The 18,752-nt window shown below is 46.0% G+C and overlaps 9 protein-coding genes across 9 annotated transcripts; 5 read left to right on the top strand and 4 right to left on the bottom strand.

Moving 5' to 3' along the window:
• Positions 1-176: 176 nt before the first annotated feature.
• PEX2_090290 (nuclear transport factor 2 family protein) lies at positions 177-626 on the bottom strand (the record flags this gene model as incomplete). Its single annotated transcript, XM_016746299.1, has 1 exon — positions 177-626. One exon carries the CDS (start codon positions 624-626, stop codon positions 177-179), a length of 450 nt encoding a protein of 149 aa, XP_016597088.1.
• A 315-nt stretch (positions 627-941) lies between these two features.
• On the bottom strand, positions 942-3,630 carry PEX2_090280 (uncharacterized protein; the record flags this gene model as incomplete). Its single annotated transcript, XM_016746298.1, has 5 exons — positions 942-1,572; positions 1,640-1,851; positions 1,916-1,986; positions 2,040-2,193; positions 2,686-3,630. 5 exons carry the CDS (start codon positions 3,628-3,630, stop codon positions 942-944), a joined length of 2,013 nt encoding a protein of 670 aa, XP_016597087.1.
• A 1,126-nt stretch (positions 3,631-4,756) lies between these two features.
• PEX2_090270 (cytochrome P450) lies at positions 4,757-6,048 on the bottom strand (the record flags this gene model as incomplete). Its single annotated transcript, XM_016746297.1, has 4 exons — positions 4,757-5,043; positions 5,103-5,401; positions 5,457-5,578; positions 5,635-6,048. 4 exons carry the CDS (start codon positions 6,046-6,048, stop codon positions 4,757-4,759), a joined length of 1,122 nt encoding a protein of 373 aa, XP_016597086.1.
• A 1,139-nt stretch (positions 6,049-7,187) lies between these two features.
• On the top strand, positions 7,188-9,131 carry PEX2_090260 (cytochrome P450; the record flags this gene model as incomplete). Its single annotated transcript, XM_016746296.1, has 6 exons — positions 7,188-7,467; positions 7,535-7,653; positions 7,717-7,785; positions 7,845-7,935; positions 8,012-8,623; positions 8,695-9,131. 6 exons carry the CDS (start codon positions 7,188-7,190, stop codon positions 9,129-9,131), a joined length of 1,608 nt encoding a protein of 535 aa, XP_016597085.1.
• A 696-nt stretch (positions 9,132-9,827) lies between these two features.
• On the top strand, positions 9,828-11,032 carry PEX2_090250 (UbiA family prenyltransferase; the record flags this gene model as incomplete). Its single annotated transcript, XM_016746295.1, has 4 exons — positions 9,828-9,972; positions 10,027-10,446; positions 10,510-10,931; positions 10,994-11,032. 4 exons carry the CDS (start codon positions 9,828-9,830, stop codon positions 11,030-11,032), a joined length of 1,026 nt encoding a protein of 341 aa, XP_016597084.1.
• An 854-nt stretch (positions 11,033-11,886) lies between these two features.
• On the top strand, positions 11,887-13,314 carry PEX2_090240 (uncharacterized protein; the record flags this gene model as incomplete). Its single annotated transcript, XM_016746294.1, has 1 exon — positions 11,887-13,314. One exon carries the CDS (start codon positions 11,887-11,889, stop codon positions 13,312-13,314), a length of 1,428 nt encoding a protein of 475 aa, XP_016597083.1.
• A 556-nt stretch (positions 13,315-13,870) lies between these two features.
• PEX2_090230 (uncharacterized protein) lies at positions 13,871-14,593 on the bottom strand (the record flags this gene model as incomplete). Its single annotated transcript, XM_016746293.1, has 1 exon — positions 13,871-14,593. One exon carries the CDS (start codon positions 14,591-14,593, stop codon positions 13,871-13,873), a length of 723 nt encoding a protein of 240 aa, XP_016597082.1.
• Positions 14,594-15,508: 915 nt separating this feature from the next.
• Positions 15,509-17,127, top strand: PEX2_090220 (Aldehyde dehydrogenase, N-terminal; the record flags this gene model as incomplete). The annotated part of the gene is made up of 3 exons (XM_016746292.1): positions 15,509-15,918; positions 15,972-16,198; positions 16,253-17,127. 3 exons carry the CDS (start codon positions 15,509-15,511, stop codon positions 17,125-17,127), a joined length of 1,512 nt encoding a protein of 503 aa, XP_016597081.1.
• Positions 17,128-17,897: 770 nt separating this feature from the next.
• Positions 17,898-18,419, top strand: PEX2_090210 (uncharacterized protein; the record flags this gene model as incomplete). Its single annotated transcript, XM_016746291.1, has 1 exon — positions 17,898-18,419. One exon carries the CDS (start codon positions 17,898-17,900, stop codon positions 18,417-18,419), a length of 522 nt encoding a protein of 173 aa, XP_016597080.1.
• Positions 18,420-18,752: the final 333 nt, after the last annotated feature.

The following is an 18,752-nucleotide window of genomic DNA, read 5'->3' as shown; positions in this document are numbered from 1 at the left end:
TATGAGTTTCACTGTAATCAGGAACCGTAGATCCATCAAGCGGGAAAAATACATCATTTTAGTCCACGATGTGCAAGTAGAATGATCAAACCACATTAATTTATATTGAAGGGAACACTGGATATAGAAAGAACAACATCTAAAATGCCATATTTTCTACTATAGACACACGCATATCAACTGGAGTTCTTCGCCCACTCTTCCTTTATACGTGGCACTAGCCCCAAAACAGCCAAGCTATCAACAAACTCATCGATCCTCTGGATCTTTCCCCCAGTTTCATCCATCTTCAAGATAAAAATGTACTCGTTCTTGAACGGTCCCAAAATTGTGTCAGCCGTGCCGTGGGCGTGCAGAACAACAGTCCTCTTCTCCACATCGACAACTGTCTCGCTGTCGGCAACATGAACTCGATAGTTCTGAAAGAGCCTGTTGACACTTGCAAGGTATGCTGCAAGGTCCTGGTTGGACATGCAAGGTCGGTTCATCGACGCCGGATGAAGCTGGTGCATACAATCTGAAGTTCGAACTCGGAGGGCACCTTCCACTGTCCACTCGTCGTAGCTTTTGGAGAAGGAAGTGGCCGTATCTAGTAGAGTCTGTCGGTCGGGAGTCGTAATGGTCATTGCGTTTGATTTCGTTGCACGAAAGCTTTTATGTAGAGGTTAATTAGCGATTCTGAAGAGCATAGAGCACAAAATGTTCACCTATTCAGATTGACTGCAAGAGAGATTAAGTTAATTTTTGGGAGAAAGAGTACAGATTAGAGTATTATGAGGACTAAGTGAATGGAAAGAGTCTAAGTTATCATAGTGCGGAAGCAATATTATGTCGGAGTATATCTGCTAGCGCTTATCAACATGCACCTACAAGAGTGTAGAAGTCCACATCAAGCATTGATTACTATTCGCACGGTTCTCTCCTCACCAGGATGTATAATGTCAGATCCTGCCTTTCCACCACTCTTCCAAAAATTCACGTGGATTGGTAAAGGAAAATGCAGGGAGAAGCGAATTCCAATCTTCTGTCATGACCCATTCGGCCCTTGAAATGCCCTTCAAAGCCTCTAGATTAATCTTGCGACTCATTAACTCTAGCTGGTCCTTCGGAATAGAAGGATGCGCAAGAATCGGACACCAGGGCGATGTAAAATTTCCAGCATCGAGATCGGCCTTGCTTATGCGGTGGATGATAAATTTCCCACGAAGGCTCTCTCCAATACGTACAAGCTCCGCCGAGGTTGTTTGCCACCCAGCAACTCCTCCATTTGGAGGCCAGACACCTTCGTAATCGATAGCCTCGGCAACAACTTGAGCCAAGTCATCAATCAGAGTGAAAGTCACTGGTTGTTCCCCATCGTCAACCAAAATTGCCTGCCGTGTCTCAAAGTCGGTATAATGCTGTGTGATTTTGAGATGTTTTGTGGATTGCATCGGGTAGGTGAAGTAGTCCAGAAAAAGGCCGGGCTGGAAACAGGTATATTCCAGCTGTAGTGCGGGAGTGTTAACTGACTCAAGGTATTTTCGGACTTGAGAACGCGATTCATAGAACGGATTAGAGGTACTGGAGGTACTGGAGTATATGTCAGCCACTTAACCGAAAAGGGGTATTAAATAAAAGAATGGAGATATCAGCGTACACTGCCCATTCTGATGGTGCAAACCTCCGAACACCAACTTTGATGCATGCGTCAATCAATGTCTTTTGAGCGAGATTATCCTTGTCACCGAATGGTAAAATGAAGGATAGAACAACATTGACACCCTTGAGAGCGGCGCACAAGCCGTCTAAATCGTGGTAGTCAACTTGCTTGTGTTCGGAAAGGCCCAGTGTGAGTGATTCTGGTGGGGGCTGTCAAAACATGTGTCAGTATAAGAATCCGTATGTGAAGATCTCAACATCGCCACAGGCAGACCTTTCGAGAAAGCACCACTATTCTGTGGCGGTTCCGTGAGATTAGTGCGTCAATGATGTGAGGCGCAACGTCTACCAAAAGAATGAGCTATCAAAACTTCAAACAACTCTGAAATCTCTCATACTGCCGTTGCCGCCCGCTACTGCAATGACAGCCATGAGAGCAAGGGGGGTTGGTGGTTCACTGGAAATTGTAGTACAATGGAAAATCCAGAATGCGTGTGGATAAAAATCCTTGTTGCCTTTCGCAATCTCGGTAGTACTCAGGAATGCCCAGACCTATGAAAAATCGGGATTCCAAACATAATTTAAGACTAGGACCCTGTCAGCACCATTCTCGCACATTGAAACAAGCTGCACTGCTTACTTTAGTATGCCGAGGTTGGTTGCCTACATGCTGATAAATGGGTGCTAGGAATTATGACCATTTCGGTAGAGATATGCATGCATGGATGACCGTAGATCACTAGGGGGCCTTAATTCTGTTTCTTTGTAGCTTAGTTTGTTCCATTGGGTTGGGCTAAAATTGATTCACTGCAAGGAGAATATGAGAACATCCACGGTTTATCTATTCTGAACTGTCAGTCATCATCTAGTCTTAGCAAAAACTATCTAAGGGTTCTTTTTTTAAAAAAAAAAGAAGTATCTATCTGTTCTAACCAAATATCCAACTCTTTGTAGCGCACATATTCACTCCGATATGCTTAATCTCGCCCATGGGGAAGCATTAGCCTTCAACAAAATGCGTAGACAGCCTCTATGACCCTTTACAGAAGCCAGGTGAGCAGCCGTCCAGCCACCATTATTCACGGCATTCAGATCACATCCCTTACTCAGCAAATATGTCATTACTTCCTCATGGCCAAAATCAGCAGCCACATGTATGGGGGTGTTCCCCGCAGAATCCCGTTTGTTAATGTCTAGCCCCGCCTCGATCAACTCCTCAACCACGCCCACGTGTCCGACCTCGCAGCAAGTATGAATGAGATGGCGCCAAGGGAGCTCTGGCTCGGTCAGAGGCGTTGTAGTCCCAGAGTCGACTGTCCCATCCCTCGAAGACCCGTTTGATGACTGTGTCCGGAGACGTGGTGGATCCGCAGCCTCATGGAGATTCATGTATGTGGGAGTCCGGTAGTTGGGATTTCCTTGCGTATCCATAAATCGGTGTGAATATGTGGCGTTCGAAAATTGGCGCTGGGGTGTGCTTCTATTGGGGGGCGAGGCGCCGCCGGTGCGGTCTTGCATGTATCCTTCCGATGGGTGTAATGAGGGGGGTCTTGATAGGTGAGACTGTTGATTTGGTAGGTTTCTCTCGGATACCGACATTCCTGGCGTGCTTCCGGCAGGTGTCATGCCACTTTTGGGTGGGCACTGAGAGTTAAGGATATCTAGCCGTGGGCGTCCACGAGCAGAGTGGTTGGTGCCCGACTGGTTTTGAAAATTGTTCTCTGGCACAAAGTGCTTGGGGGTCGCTAGAACTGGCTGGTTTGCAACGAACTGCTGTACGCTTTCGACATTCTCTCTGTTTGGTGGTGTAGCATGCCACCCTATACACTGGTGGAAGGAGAAAACATCCCCTTCTGTGGTGACTGGTGGTGAATCCCGACTTGACGTTGAAATCGGGTGGCTGTTCAGATCCGAGGGATCCACTAAGCCCTGAAGATGGGAGATGAGAGGACTGAACTCGTTCTCCGCTCGAGATGTGCCGGTTGCCATCTTGTATGGGGAGATTGTTTGCCCTGATTGTTGCAATGGATTTATATCCATATTATCCGACTGCGTAAGTTCCGGAAGAGCTAAGGAAGTATTCTCGGAGCTACTGTCGCGTTTTTTAGTTGTTTTGTGCTCTTGTATGTTGTTGCTCGCTCTTTTCCCTACATGGTGTCAGTCTAGTTTGAATTTGGTGGTAAATCTCAACTGAGATATAAAACTAACTTCGATAAATCCGCTGAGCATTACGATTTTGAATTTTCCGTCGCTGGGGATGGTCGATTGGGAGGTTTTCATAAGATTCGAGACCATATACTCGTGCACGTGGCATTTCGTCCTGAGTTTATTCATTGGCTTAGTGCGTTATCCAACACTCAGGGCTTCTAGCGGTAGATGAATGAAAGGCATACGTAGACCTCACACACCGAGGCAACCCATGCATTGAGGCTAACCATGCGGCTTACTGGTTTACTCAACTAATAATATGCATCTTACCTTGGTTATGGTTAAATTCCATAACAAAAATGTGATTCCTAGATAAGGCGTTCACTCACGGGATGTTCATCCAGTGCCCTTCATGGACGTACCTGCAATGTAACACACCAAAGTGCGGGAAACAACCCAATAGGCGGGTGATATTCTAGTCTGATTATACGGTAATGAATAAAAGTACTATGGAGCCCACCTCCCAAAAGGGCCAACGGTTGGAGTTAATTCGAAACTTGTAGTCCATTGGTTTGGGATTATGCGAGCGCATGCCTGCTGGTGGGATATACCTACCCCTTGATGCAGTCAGATGTAGACCCAACAGGGGAGGCCAATCCTGCTTATTGCTTGTTTCCGCCCAGTTAAATGCTTTTCACTGTGCCGAGAAAGAATACGAGTTTATGTTCATGTAGGATTCCTCTTCGGTGAACAAAGAGGAGGTGAAGGAAGAGAGAATGAGAGAAAAATGAAAACGAGATGAGAAATCAGCATTATCCTATGCAGATATATAACGTCACACGAAACTTCTACAATAATGGAGTCAATGTAAGTTCTCTTTCCGCCAGTTAATGGTTTTTTGCAGCTCTTCAACACACTCAAGTGGACGATCTTATGAAATCAATTCAAATTATCTTCAACTCTCTAACTAAAGTTTATTGAAACATAAGCTCAATGGTGCAGGTGCGAGAGTGAAGTGCTCAGTCAATCTCTGATCAAACTGATCCAAGCTCATACCAGGGGCCAACCGAACATCATAGTCAACAACAATGCGCGCAACTGTTGCCCGGATATTCAACAATGCCAAGGGTCGCCCAATGCAGCCGTAAGGCCCTGCAGAAAATGGCGCAAAGCCTGACGCGTCTTGCATCAAATCCGGACGCGAATACCATCTCTCCGGAATGAATTCGTCGGGTTTGCTGTAACATTCGGGATCTGTTGAAGACTAGACGTTAGCAAAATAAGCTGAGAATGACAGAATGTATTTTTTGTACTCCGACCGAGGACGTATTGCGGAGAATACACATTTGTATTCCCGGGAATAAATGTCCCGTCTATAGTTAGGCCTTCTGGTGGGGTTAGGCGATAAAGTGCCGATGGAACCGGGGGGTAGAGCCTGAGCGATTCGTTGATAACACCGTTCAGATGCTTCAGTTCTGACAAATCAGGGGGCTGGTAGTCCCCAAGCTCTGTACGGGGCAAATTCTCGACCTCAGAACGCAATATATTGAGATGCTGCGGTTGCTCGACCAAAAATCGGAAGATATGTGTCAATGTAGCCGAGGTGGTGTCACTAGACTCTCCTTCATCAGATTATGGATATTGTGCAGTGGAACCGTGTCACCCACCTTCCTGCAACAACGATGAGCTGTGAGTCCCCCTCAAGCAAGGTACGATCAAGTCCAGTAGGAGTTTGATCGCCTGAATGTTTTAGGAGAGAGCTCATGATATCTGGCGTATTTGGCTTCATCTTTCGTCAAATGTTAGAGAATGAAGTCTCCAGATGTGCATGCTAATTTGCCTCACTTTAATACGTTTCTCCATCTGCGAAGTAGAGTAGCTCCTGAATCTCCACCAGTCCCTCGCCATTCCAGGAATTGCCGTCATAAAACGGAAGAACCACATAGGAAGCATGTATGCCAAAGGGGTCAATCCTGAGTTGAGTAGCCCGATTGCTTCATGTTCTTTGCTCGTCTCGAGCATGTTGAATGAAGCACCAAAAGCGAGATCACCCATCACGTCAAATGTGTAAAGATTGAACCACTTTGCCATGTCAATTGGCTGATTCTCAGACTTGTCGATTGCTTTCACTAGGAGAGCACGATACTGGACCATGCGCTTCTCGTAGTCCCGCAGATTCCTATCACCAAAGGCCCCGCTCCAAATGCGACGCCTCTGGTCGTGTAGAGGTTTGTCACGAGTGCTCTGCAGCGAGACCATGGGTTGTGTCAAGTCATACCAGGCTGCCTTCCGACATTTCGAGCCAGGGCCATAGATGGCTTGCACAGCTTTGGGATGAGCCACTGACACATCATTCGAACCGATTCGTAGGAAAGGCCCATATCTGTCATGAAGTTTTTCCAGTTGACGGAATGCATCCTGTTTTATTAAATATGTTGCAAACCAAGCACTAGAGATTCGACATCCCAGAGGACCAGGGAAATTGCAAAGCGGGTGAAATATACACCGATAGACAATCAAGCTTGCGTAAATGCCAGAGAGGTAGCACCCAGCAAGCGAGCATGACCAGATAGCAGACCCAGAAATCAATCTATTCGAGAGTTGAGTCTGTAGAAATATAGAAAAAATTAAACTTCCAACGGTAGTGAGGGCGTAGCGCATGCCGTAAAGGTGATGCTCCCCAATGCGAAAAAAGGCGATATGGGAGAATACGCCAGCCACACAAGCCATAGTGGCTATGACTGGGGAAATAGCCATCATGTTCTCTCTCCAAAGAGCTTCTCGTGAACTGGAAGCAGAGGGAATCGGGGTATTAGAGCTGATGGCGTAAAGTTCTACTCTGCTCAGAAAGAACTGTTACTGGTCCATATATCATGAAATTTAGGCTGGCCTGTTCTATATTCTGTACCCCGCTTGTAGAAGGGAGATCATCGCCGAACTTGGAAAGCTTGGATAGTGCTGATTAAACATGTCGTTAGCTGACAATTCAGCTGATGTAGCTGACACATTGCCTAGTTTCTGCTATTTTGCTCCCTATTATTAAAGAATAGAGTAAAATTGGTATATCGCCATGGCCACCTTGAATTCCATAACAACCTCTAGACTAATAAGAGCCACTAAAATATATCCTGATGCGAATCGTTAGGAAACGAGGTGTGTATTAGACTAAGTGCAGTGGTGAATACTCCCACAGTTTTATCAGTGGAGCCCCTACATTCTTCAGGTAATTCCAATTTTAGTGCTTACTATTAAAGTATCCTTCTTGAAGGTTGACTTAGTAGCATAAGTGGAGTTCCTTCATTCACCGTAAAGAAATACCATACCAAAACATTTAATCTTCGGAGTCAATAATCATTTTGGAACAGTAGTTCTCCATCGTACTATTCTATCTCTTCACTATGGTGAACAGCACAACATTTTTCATCGCTCTAGAATACTTTGATATCACCTTGAAAGCATTCCTAAGCCTTCGCGAAGGATGGCCGACTCTTTTCACTCTGCAAAATGTCTTCACAATACTTGCCTTATTTCTCGCTGTGTGGAGCTACATGCCCACTTTCATGGGAGTCAAAGCCCCATACGCGGGGTATTCTTCGAATTTTGTCCCTGGCGCCTGGGCTCGCTTCCAGTTTACCAAGGGTGCTCGGCAGATTGTTGACGAAGGGTACATCAAGGCAAGTACGCCGAGATACTCCCATTATAAAAGGGCTACCGCGCTAACGATAGACGATAATGAAGTGGAAAGATGTCATGTTCAAGCTCTCACGGACCGATCGTGACATTTTAGTACTCCCAAATAAATACATAGATGAGTTGCGCAACTTACCAGGCGATCGCCTTAGCTCGATGATCACGTTGGTTCGAGTTAGTACACATCCTTTCTTTCTAGCCCAAAGGTTATACTAAGGCCTTCAATCATTGGTTTAGAACAACTCTGGAAAATATGGTGGTACCGAAATTCTGCTGGAAAGCGGGATAGCATCCCAAGCGATACAAGTGAGTTAAAGAAAAGGAATGAATTGAGAATAGTACAAATATTAATTCCATTGGCGCAGACAAAGATTACTCCTCAAATTGCGTTGCTTATGCATCCAATGAAGGAAGAGCTCGATCACGCACTAAGCATCGAAGTCCCGGATTGTAAAGGTGAGTTTCCAAGTCCGCCTCGCAGATTAAACAGACCGCACCAAGTGGACACAATGAAGCCTAACGTGGCTATCAGACTGGACGTCGATCAATGTCCATCCTTTCTTCGCCAACCTAGTCGCCCGCGTCTCAAATCGGGCGTTTGTAGGGAAGAATATTTCTCGTGATGAGAGGTGGGTCAAAACGGTCACTGACTTTACTTCCAACGTCGCGATGACCACTATGATACTGCGTGCCATTCCACCAGTCTTTCATGGCCTTGCAACGTATTTCCTGCCTTCATCGTGGACAGTAGAGCGGACGATTCGAGATTCGCATACCATCCTCGGCCCAGAGATTGCGCATCGACGGAAGGAAGAAGCACAAAACCCGTCGTATAAGAAGCCAGTAGATTTGCTGCAGGGAATGATGGATCTTGCAAAGCCCGGCAGCAAGCAAGGAACAGCTCAAGATCTCGCTCATCGGCAGTTAGTCATGAGTTTGGCCGCTGTACACACTACAGCAGGGCAAGCTGCTAACACTCTGTTTGATCTCTGTGCACACCCAGAGTACTTTGATGTTCTCAGAGAGGAGATTCTTACGGATGTTGTCAATGACCTCTCCGGATGGGACAAAACATCTCTGAGTAAGCTTAAGAAGATGGACAGCTTCTTTAAAGAGTCGCAGAGGTTAAATCCGCCTAGTCTACGTAAGTTGCTTCCGCCGTCTCTTATGGAGCTTCTACCTCCAGCCAACATTGCTAACAGCAGCTTCAAATAGTTGGATTCCATCGCAGTGTCGAGGACTCCAAAGGAATAACACTCCATGATGGGAAGTACCTACCCCGAGGAACCCATATCTGTATGGCTTCACATGCTACGACAAGTGACCCGGGAATTGTATCCAACGCGGCCAGTTTTGATCCTCTTCGTTACTGGCGCATGCGGCAAGAATCTCCGGAAAATGCAAACAAGCACCAGTTTGCCATGACAAGCAACCAGTTCTTCCATTTCGGACACGGGAAGTTCTCCTGCCCAGGTCGCTTCTTTGCGTCAAATGAGCTCAAGCTGCTATTTTCCACCCTTTTGCTGCGCTATGATTTTAAATTTAAAGAAGGTCAGACGCGGCCAAAGTGCCTCAATATTGACGAGTTTTTGTTTGCCGATCCTGGCGTGCAGGTGTTGATACGTGAACGGGAAAAGCCAATTTACTTCTGAATATCTACACCCACAGCATAGAGTGTGTTGCTATATATATAGTTAAACAAATTTGACCCATTATACAATTGCGAATGAATCATTATATGAATATCATGGATCTGTTCAGCTACGTCTATACAGATCAAGCAAGAATGTAATCAACGTAATTCAATACAGATTATGATCTAGCTACTGCCATAGAGTTCTCTATGTAGCTCCATGGGGACAAAGGTAGGACTGACTAACTGCAGGCAAGCAATCAAAGCCTTGCTGACACATTGCTGCCTGTATGCCTGAGTGCATCAAATATAAATATACTTGGGCGCTTTTAATTTCTAGGTATCAAAATGGGTGTTGTATTAAGTCTACCTGGTAAGATAATCATGAACTTCCTTTATGTTGATATACTCCAAAAATACCATGACCAGCTGTCAAGGCGCCACTGGAAGCCTTGGAAGGCATTGCTTTCTTGGAATAAGCACCGTAGACCATACAGTTGGAAACATAATCATTCTTGTGCTGACAACAACTCTACTTCTAGTTTAGGGCTTACAATTCCCTGTATGGGTAGCACAGAGCCTCACTTACTCAGCCTCATATTGCTGGAAGCTATAATGGATATCTCGGCGGCAAATTCGAATGCCCTAGAAGTGTCAAATCAGTTGACTGTGTAGTAGGACCAATTCTATTGCGCAAGGAAATTCCAGTTCAACAATGCGTCCCCTTTCAACTGCTCCATTGCTCAGGCAGGCCAGCACCTGCACCTACCCGGCCACAATTTATGAGGTTGAAGGTGAATCAAAGGAATTGAACACTAAAATTCCGCAGCCACCGAAGGCAAGTGAAAGTCCATGGATTTGTATCATCTGAAGGCTAACTTGCTTTTAGAATAACCTTTCCGTGATTCGAACAGTCCGAAATTTCATGTGGAACTTGTGGCTCTTTACGGAAAGCGACTTTTCCACATTTGTTGGTCCTAACAGTGCTTTTGGGATATTTGGAGCTCTGGCTGGTCCACTCCTTCTAAAGAATGCCGACGATCCTCTCACTGTGCTTTCTCGAGTCCCGATGGTGATACTTTTCAATTGGAGCAATTTGTTGATCTTCGACCTGGCAAACCAACGCCTACCCGAGTCCGTTGAAGAGGACCGTTTAAACAAGCCTCATCGTCCTCTGCCCTCGGGCCGGATGACGCCGCTTAATGTGCGTCGACTTCTTCTTGGTTCTTTGCCGATTGTGTTTACAGTCAACTATTTGCTCGGTCCCTGGGTTGAAACGTCACTTTTGTTCAGTCTGACTTGGATGTACAATGATCTAGGGGGTGGTGATGAAGGTGAGTTAGTTGGTGAACTTCCTTTTTCAGGCATCTTCTAACATGAATTAAAACAAATTACAGACTTCATTCTCAGAAACCTCATCATTGGCTTCGCTTTCGGCTTGTACAACGCATCCTCGCTCAAAATAGCAGGTGGAGCGAACTCGACAATCAATGAGCAGGGTGTTATGTGGACGGCGATCATCAGCTCAGTCATCTTTACAACCATGCATTCTCAGGACATGAAAGATCAGAATGGTGATCGAAGCCGTGGAAGAAGGACAGCTCCCATTGTTTTGGGTGATATTGCGGCTCGTGGTACTATTGCGATCCCAATTGCTGTGTGGTCTATCGTTTGCCCGTGGTTTTGGCAGACAAAATTTGAGGGATATATCCTAACCGTTCCACTGGGAGCATACATAATCTGGCGTCTTTATACCGACAGAACCTTCAAGGGAGACCGGGCATCGTGGAAACTATGGACACTCTGGACTGCTCTTTTAGTAAGTCGTGACTAGTTCCGGATATCCTTGCACACTGTCACTAACCTTTCTTTTCTTCAAAGTACATGTTGCCAACAGTGAAGCAAATTTCCTCGCTGTAGTTTCAATCCTACCGGGCAATGGTAGGTAAGAATAATACGCAGCCCCTCCAGAACGATCGGGTTAGGAATTATGAACATCGGCGGACAAAGTTAAAGCGTTGAATATGTATTTAGATATACAGCCAGAATACATTATGCCCATTTGAATGATAGAAAGGCTCCCATTGGTTCCCATCCACTATATTGCCTCTGCAGTTAGAATTCGAATTTCTTTTAATCTTTACATTGATGCAATATATAAACTGGCAGAAAGAAAGCAGAAAGAAAGAAACAAAAATTTGAGCTTCTGGATAATTATTTGGTTTAGGTTGACAGCTTGAGTAATATAACGACATAGCGTGTGGACACCCAGGTACTTTTGTGGGCAATATATTTCTGACTAGACCCCACACCCGTCGATTTTCCGGCCTAGGGAGAACTAGCTGGCTTAAGTTGTTACAAGTCTATCTCCATATCATGTAGAGGGTGCAGTTCTTCCCATCTCAAGATCTTACGTACAGTGACTTAGCATATTGTTTCAAAAATCTTACCAAGGTCCCACGAAAGGGGTTGAGCAGGACACCCGCGATTCCAAGAATTCATCGGTGAGACTAATTATGCAGCTCTGACGATCATCCGTCGTAGATCAGCGCTAGCACTAGTGCTTATTCTTGCTTATTCTTGCTTATTTTTGAATGTTTTTGAATGTTTTTGCTTGTTTTTGCTTGTTTTTGAAAAAGAAAAGAAAAACAAAGTGAACAAGGTTTCTTATTAGTTCAGAAAGATATGCCCTAAGCAAAGGGGTATTCTGCTTCCACGACCACATAAAAACAATAAAACTCCAATTGGGAAAATAATCACCCCAGAGTGCTAAAATGTCATCTTCACTACACTGGCAAGAGACATCCCCCGGAACTCATCAGAGAGACATTGATAGCACGGAAAGATTTTACGTCTCGGCTTCTCATACCAGATCGCCAGTTGTGAATAAAGGAGACTGGTATGTAAATGCGGGTGTCAAGCTTGAATGCTCGCGCCCAAATTTTGTCGCCGATATTCAAAAAGCATGGATCAGGACGCGTTTCGACTTTCCAGGATTAGCGGCAACAATTGTGGAGGACAAATGGAGTTACAAGACAGCAGACAAAGCCGAGCTCGAAGGGTGGCTAAAAGAAACCTTTCATGTCCACCTCCAGCCCTCAACCGCAAGACAATTGATATCTGAAGATAAACTCGTCCCAGCATCTAGGGTGACTCTTCATGTCCTGCCCAATACCCAAGAGCTGATGATCCAAGGTCCGCATACGCACTTGGATGGGTTTGGAATCATGAAGACTCTACAACATATCATATCCTACGTTGTACAGCTTCCGCTCTTGTCGGACGTTGATCAAATACCGGTCGCATTTGGACACGAAGCACACAATTTGTCACCTCCGATGTCTTTGACATGCCAGACCCCGCCATGCTCTGCGGAAGACAGGCAGAAGTGGGACAAACTGATGGAAGATTTCATTGACCCCAAGCACAAAATATACCTCAACACGCGGAACGAGACGTCCCCACCACGCTTCTCTCGTACTCAGTGGCTGGTATTTGATGCGACTAGTACCAAAAGTCTTCAATCCGAAGCGCAGAAGCACGGTGTGTCTCTAGCCGCCGTTCTGCAGGGAGCGATTTCCCTCTCAACCCGCGTGCATGGTGGTGGCGAAGATCTTGCCACGCGTCATGCTATTCAAGTGCTTTACAGTGCTCGGAAGTACATTGACCCTACGATTGGTTCCGGAGAGAATATTGTCAGTCCGCTCGTCGTGGGAGTACCATTGACCTACACGCTTCATGACGATTTTCATGATCTTGTAACAGATGCAAACGAAGTATTGCTAGAAGGAAGAAAAGATAAATTTGGTCTGAAGTGCGGCCACCTTTGGGGCTCAGATCTTCCTAGGGCTTTCGCAGCGCCGCTCCCGAAGGGAAAGCGAATTCGAGCAGAGGCACAGATGAGTTATATGGGAAATATTCAGTCCTATATTCAGGAATGGACTGAGGATAAAGCAATCGGAGGTTCTCTAGCGCACTGTGTCGACTTTTGGTTGTCATTGGATATCCTTTCCGCCAACGTCGTGATCGAAATTTACATCTTCCGAGGTCGTCTCAACCTATCGCTGGCATACAATGAAACCTTCCACTCAGAAGAAAGTATGACAGAGTACTTGCAACTGGTCAAAGGGCATTTAGATGACGGTCTGGGCATCCAGACAGATGCTAGTGTGAGAAGACCCGGTCGAGAGGAATGGATGTAGGGGATGACATCTCTTGTGGAAGTCCAAATATAACAGTGGCATTTATTTCACGTTGAGATGTAATGCTAATCTCTAGTCACATCATCTTACTTTCACATTATCTTACTTTCGTGTATGTTGAAGTTGCATGTCTGCCCAATGTCAATTATTAGTCAAGGAGCTTCGTTCTCGATTGCCAATTGGGTCATATCTCCGCAATCACACTTGCATCCTGCCCCCTCTCGGTCAGCCCTTTCCAATTTCCCTACCATGGCCCAGGAGTCACCTAAGGGCGATGTGACATACGTTTATATGGTGATATTATCATCTGATCTAACAAGAAAAAGGAGATTATCATTCTACAGACACAATCCTGCTTAGGGAAGTATACGTTACAACAAATTCAACAAACTACTAGAAGACTCAGGGGCTGTTCAGGTTTAAGATCTGGAGGTACTTGTGACATAAAATTTAATAAAAACTAGTCTGTCCGATCCATCTCTATAGCAAAGCAAGTTAGCAAATTTGTCTATGGTCTTCATCTCGAAGTCAAATCCTCCCGAAGGAACATTTCGACCTAAATCTGAACGTCCTCGATATGAAAACCAACATGCAGTTTGTGAAGTTCAAGACCATCCTGGAAAGTAACAATTTGTGCAATCCGTTTGACACCCTGACCAAACGCACCTAGAATGAATGATCCGACAACCTTACCGATGGGCGTACCCATAATAGCGGTAAACTCTGGTAAGGGATAGTCCCAGGTCTGAGGCTCCGCGGATGGATAGCTAAGTCCCTCACGGGAAGGGTAGATTCGTTCCATGACAAATGTTTCAGTTGCGTGTTCCTGTATCTCGTTGACAATCACATACTTCAGACTATCCAATGGAAAGTGCGTTTCATAGGCCATCTTGGCAAGTTGGGACATGTACGGATCGTTCGAAGGAAGGGGTCTTCTTTTAATGGAATAGATAAAAAGCACGCCTGGTGCAATTGTCCCGATCAAAGCTGCGGTTCCACCAATAGTCTTGATGATTGAGTGTTGTAGACATGGCGACTCTGTGGGATATAGATCGTTCGGAATCAAGTCTCCGATTGGCAGACCGAGACCCACAATAGAGGCAATCTGTTCTGATGATAACCATCCTCTGGAATGGTTGACACGCCAGTCCGTAGGCCGTGGCAGAGTCTCTGTGTTGAGTTCAGATATTTGAACTGGGCATCCAGGCTCGTTTACATTCTCCATCCATCGGATTAGCTTTTGCCCGTACGGCTGAAAGTGAGGATACTTAGAAGCCATTGTAGGATCGAGGTAGTGTGTAGATCTCAATAGAAAGTTGGGTACCTCCACCAGAGTTATATAGGGGATGTGAGCATAGATAGCAGCGACAAGCAACAAAGAAAACTTGATAATGGCATTGTGCAGCACACTGGACTCTTTGAGAGTCTATTAGCCAAGTAATCAAAGAACTCGATAGTATTCCAAGGTTCCGTCTGGATTTTCCTTGGCTTTGTCATGGACAAAGCGAAGATTCGTAGGAAAGGTATTCGGCCGCGTAGGTGGCGGATAGAAAGGTATGGTACTTTGTAGGAGAGATACTTAGAGGCGTAGGTAGTCTTCCGCAAAACCCAGTAAAACCCAGTCTGGAGCCCCAAACTGGATTACAAACTATACAAACACGCTAATTGTGTACATAATTCAGCTGATTTAGCTAGTTTATGACCGCCAAGACCTCCTTTTATGCCTAAACTGTGTTTTCTGGGGCCCCAGTCACTGGGTCTGGGTTGGGTCCTGGGTCATGCGGAAGTCTAGGCGTAGGTAACGAATGGAAAGGTATATTCTTTTGTAGGAGAGATACTTAGCTGTGTAGGTAGCGGATGGAAAGGTATGGTACTTTGTAGGAAAGGTACTCGGCCGCGTACATGTAGGTAGTGGATGGAAAGGTATGGCCTAGACATTTGACGATAGTGATGCTGAGGATGCATAAAGATTCCCCAGAAAATGGCTCGTTTGCAAAAGCTGAAGCTTTTCTTATATCTGTAGTGTAAAGTCCAGAAAGTATGAGGAAACATTGGGAGATATATGAATTGGCTATCGATAAGAGATATCTCTTTTGACTGTCCATCCTAAAGAGGAATCGATCGTATTTTGTTTGTTTTAAAACGCGCGTTTCCCCCTCCGCCAGTGGTCTTTTTTTCTTCATCCCCAATCAAAATGGATGTCCTTTCTATCGTTTCGCAGCTGGATACCCTAGCCCGCGCGATAGAGTACCTGAAAGACCCATCCAATCCCACCTTTCATCTTCAGAACTTTATTGAAAATGAATTCCTTGATTCTGAGCACACATCGGACTGGATCAATTCGCTTTCCCCTCGCTCAGGTGAAATCCTTCTGAAGTTGCCTCGCACTTCCCCAAGTGTCGTGGACTACGCAGTCAATGTCGCATCTCGGGCACTTCAAGCATGGTCTCAAACCACCCCTCAGAAGAGGTCTGAGGCTCTGCTCCGAATTGCATCAATTCTGCAGCAATGGAAAGAGGTCTTTGCGGTCTGGGAAAGCATTGACCAAGGCAAGCCTCTTCTGCGCGCGCAGGCTGAAGTTGACTACGCTATTGAACACTTCCGGTTTGTCTATTCCCATTCCACATTTGAAATAACCTGACAATTGTACCTGACAGATACTTCGCCGGATACATTCTGCACCATGAGAGCGCAGTGCGTCTCAACAAAGGCCGAGAAGAATCGACTCTGACGTACGAACACCGCGTCCCGGTGGGAGTTTTCGCTATTATCGCTTCCTCTAACATGCCGCTTTACATTTTGACCTCCAAGATCGCCGCTTGTCTCGCCTTTGGATGTACCGGTGTCGCCAAGCCGAGCGAATTGACCAGCATGACCGCCTTCTGTGAGTGATTTTCTAATTTTCTGGACTTACATAAATACACTAACCCCATTATAGTGCTGAGCGAAGTGCTCCGACAGGCCGAACTACCATCCGGCGTTATGAACATCATTTTCGGAGATGGACCCAACACCGGCTCGACCCTCGTGAAATCGCCGCTCGTGCGAGGAATTTCGTTCACTGGAGGAAAGCAAACCGCAATTCAGATTCGAAAGGACACTGCCACCGAAATTGACAAGCACTTGTCTCTCGAGGTCCAAGGAATTAGTCCAACTCTGGTCTTTGCCGATGTCAATATCGACGACGCGGTTTCTGCGGCAGTTTTTGCGGCGTTTGAGAACAGTGGACAACTCCGTCTGGCCGGTTCTCAGATCCACGTCCACCGATCGATTTACAATACGTTTCTGGCCAGGCTCACTAAGCATGTCCTCCACCATTGCCGGTTGGACAAGGAACTCGGCCCGGTTGTTTCTCAGGAGCATTACGACAAGGTTCGATCTTACCTTTTACAGGCTAGTGAAGAAAATGCTTTGCTTGAAGTTGGAAAGATCCCTAGGGAGATTTCGAAGGAAGGGTTCTGGGTCAATGCCACGGTCTTGAGCAACGTCAGCAAGGATACCATTGTGGGACGGGAGGAGATCTTTGGACCTGTGGCGACTGTCTTTTCATTTGATAAGGAAGAGGAAGTTGTCAGGCTGTGCAACGAAAATCCCAACGTGATGGGGGCTGTTGTTTTGACTGATGATCTATCCCGGCAGAAACGACTTGGAGAACATCTGGATGCAGGCTTGGTGTGGGGGGGCTGCTGGCTTGGTCGTGAGCTTGGGGCCGGATTCACCGACATCAGGGCGACTGGCATGGGGCGTGAAGGAGGTGCACATGGTCGGGATGTCTTCACACGTTTGCGGGCATTGCACCTTCCGTCTTACTAGCGGATGAGCGTGAACATTACATTACCTGGACAGCTCACCAAAGGAGATGCAAGTCCATGGCAGGTGGTAAGTGAGATATGGACTGAGGATTGCTTTAGGGACAAAGGTGGTTTCTGTACATAGCAACCTCAGACAAATTCGGGTTTCGGCGAAAACCAACATATGCTGCAATGTTTGAAACTAAGGTACGAGTATAAGGGCACCTCTGGACAAGTTGGCTCATAAAGACATTCATGTGGTCAAGTATGTGAGATCGTTTGATCGATTTCCTCCGACCTACCCCTATTGAATGTTCTTCATCGCATTTTGGATTTACTAATGTTTTCTCACTTACGGTTGCCCAGGTCCCTTGATGAGTCGGATCTCTGGGGATGAATCTTTACGATTACCCGAGTGGGCAACTTTCGGGGTCAGGGTAAATGAGACTTTTACCAAAGGTTTGTTTATTACTTGAGCGGAAGCAGCTTATCCTTTGCCTGATAATGCCTCAACAAATACAGAGAACTCCTCTGAACAAATACTCACCAGCAATAGCCATTTCCTTTCCGTTTGCTGCCACGGAACAAGCCACACTGTCCTTCATTCTTTCCACAGGAGCAAACACTTCCTACTTCAATTTAAAGAAGAAAGCCTTTTTCTGCTCTCCTAATGAGCATGACTCATATCCAGCCAACCCCTTCTTCTGTTTTAACCCTGTCCTTTCCAAGAACCTGTGATTACTTTTCAGTCTCCATAATGCTAGCAAAACCATACTTGCTTGACTGAGGATCATGATGCGTTACACGCCGGTGAAATCTGCCCCGGTGGCTCCCTCCCTCGCGGCTGCCAGCCACATTCCCCTGAGTCAAGAGGGTAGCACTACATACGACGTTATTAGCGAGGCCGAACCTCCTTCTCGGGTCACCAATGACCAACAAGATCCCACCTCCAGCCCAGCCAGTCAATTCCCAGCTAGTTTTACACCCGACAGTTCACAAAGCGGGAGTTCTATAACATGTTCGTCCCCAAGGGTCGAAGTCGCTGAAGGGATAAATGAAGATAGTGTGAAAGAAGCTATTCTGGCGGGGGTTGCGGGTGGTGTTGGTGAGATATATCACTCTCCGCTCACAGATGAGCTCTTTGCTGCAAGCCCAGCTGCGCTTGCTTTGGTTGAGTGTGGTCTCCTCGCCCGTATTGCTCAGATGGCTGTCAATATGCGTGCCTTAAATGAGGACTTAGTCGCCATACGGGCACGTCGGGAGCAGCTAGCTGCTTCGCGGGTTATTACTGGCACATCTCTGTCAGCCTGTTGATCTGCAGGAATTACTTCTCCCGGCGAACAGCTGTAGATACCTGGATTTTGTGGTTCTTTTTCGCTCCTAATATCACGGGATGTGACAGTGAGATATTGGCGTGAAGTCTAGTACTTAGTCTGATTGCTCGCATAAGACCTCTTTTACTTTATCTCCCCCTGTCTCTTAAGCTAGCTCATCACTACGTTTATAATCCTTCGTAATTTCTTCTTATTGTATCGAGCTCCAATTAGAGCGTGCTTGTTCTAAACTTAGCATTTTTGAATGATCCTCAGGTATTAGTAGACTATGGCCATTATTGTGCGTAGCCTTTCCCATGAAGGCTAATACAAC

This window comes from Penicillium expansum (assembly GCF_000769745.1).
Source record: "Penicillium expansum strain MD-8 chromosome Unknown contig309, whole genome shotgun sequence".
NCBI classification, from domain to species: domain Eukaryota; kingdom Fungi; phylum Ascomycota; class Eurotiomycetes; order Eurotiales; family Aspergillaceae; genus Penicillium; species Penicillium expansum.
The sequence above is the reverse complement of the archived record's forward strand: the minus strand, read 5'-3'. Positions and strand labels throughout refer to the sequence as shown.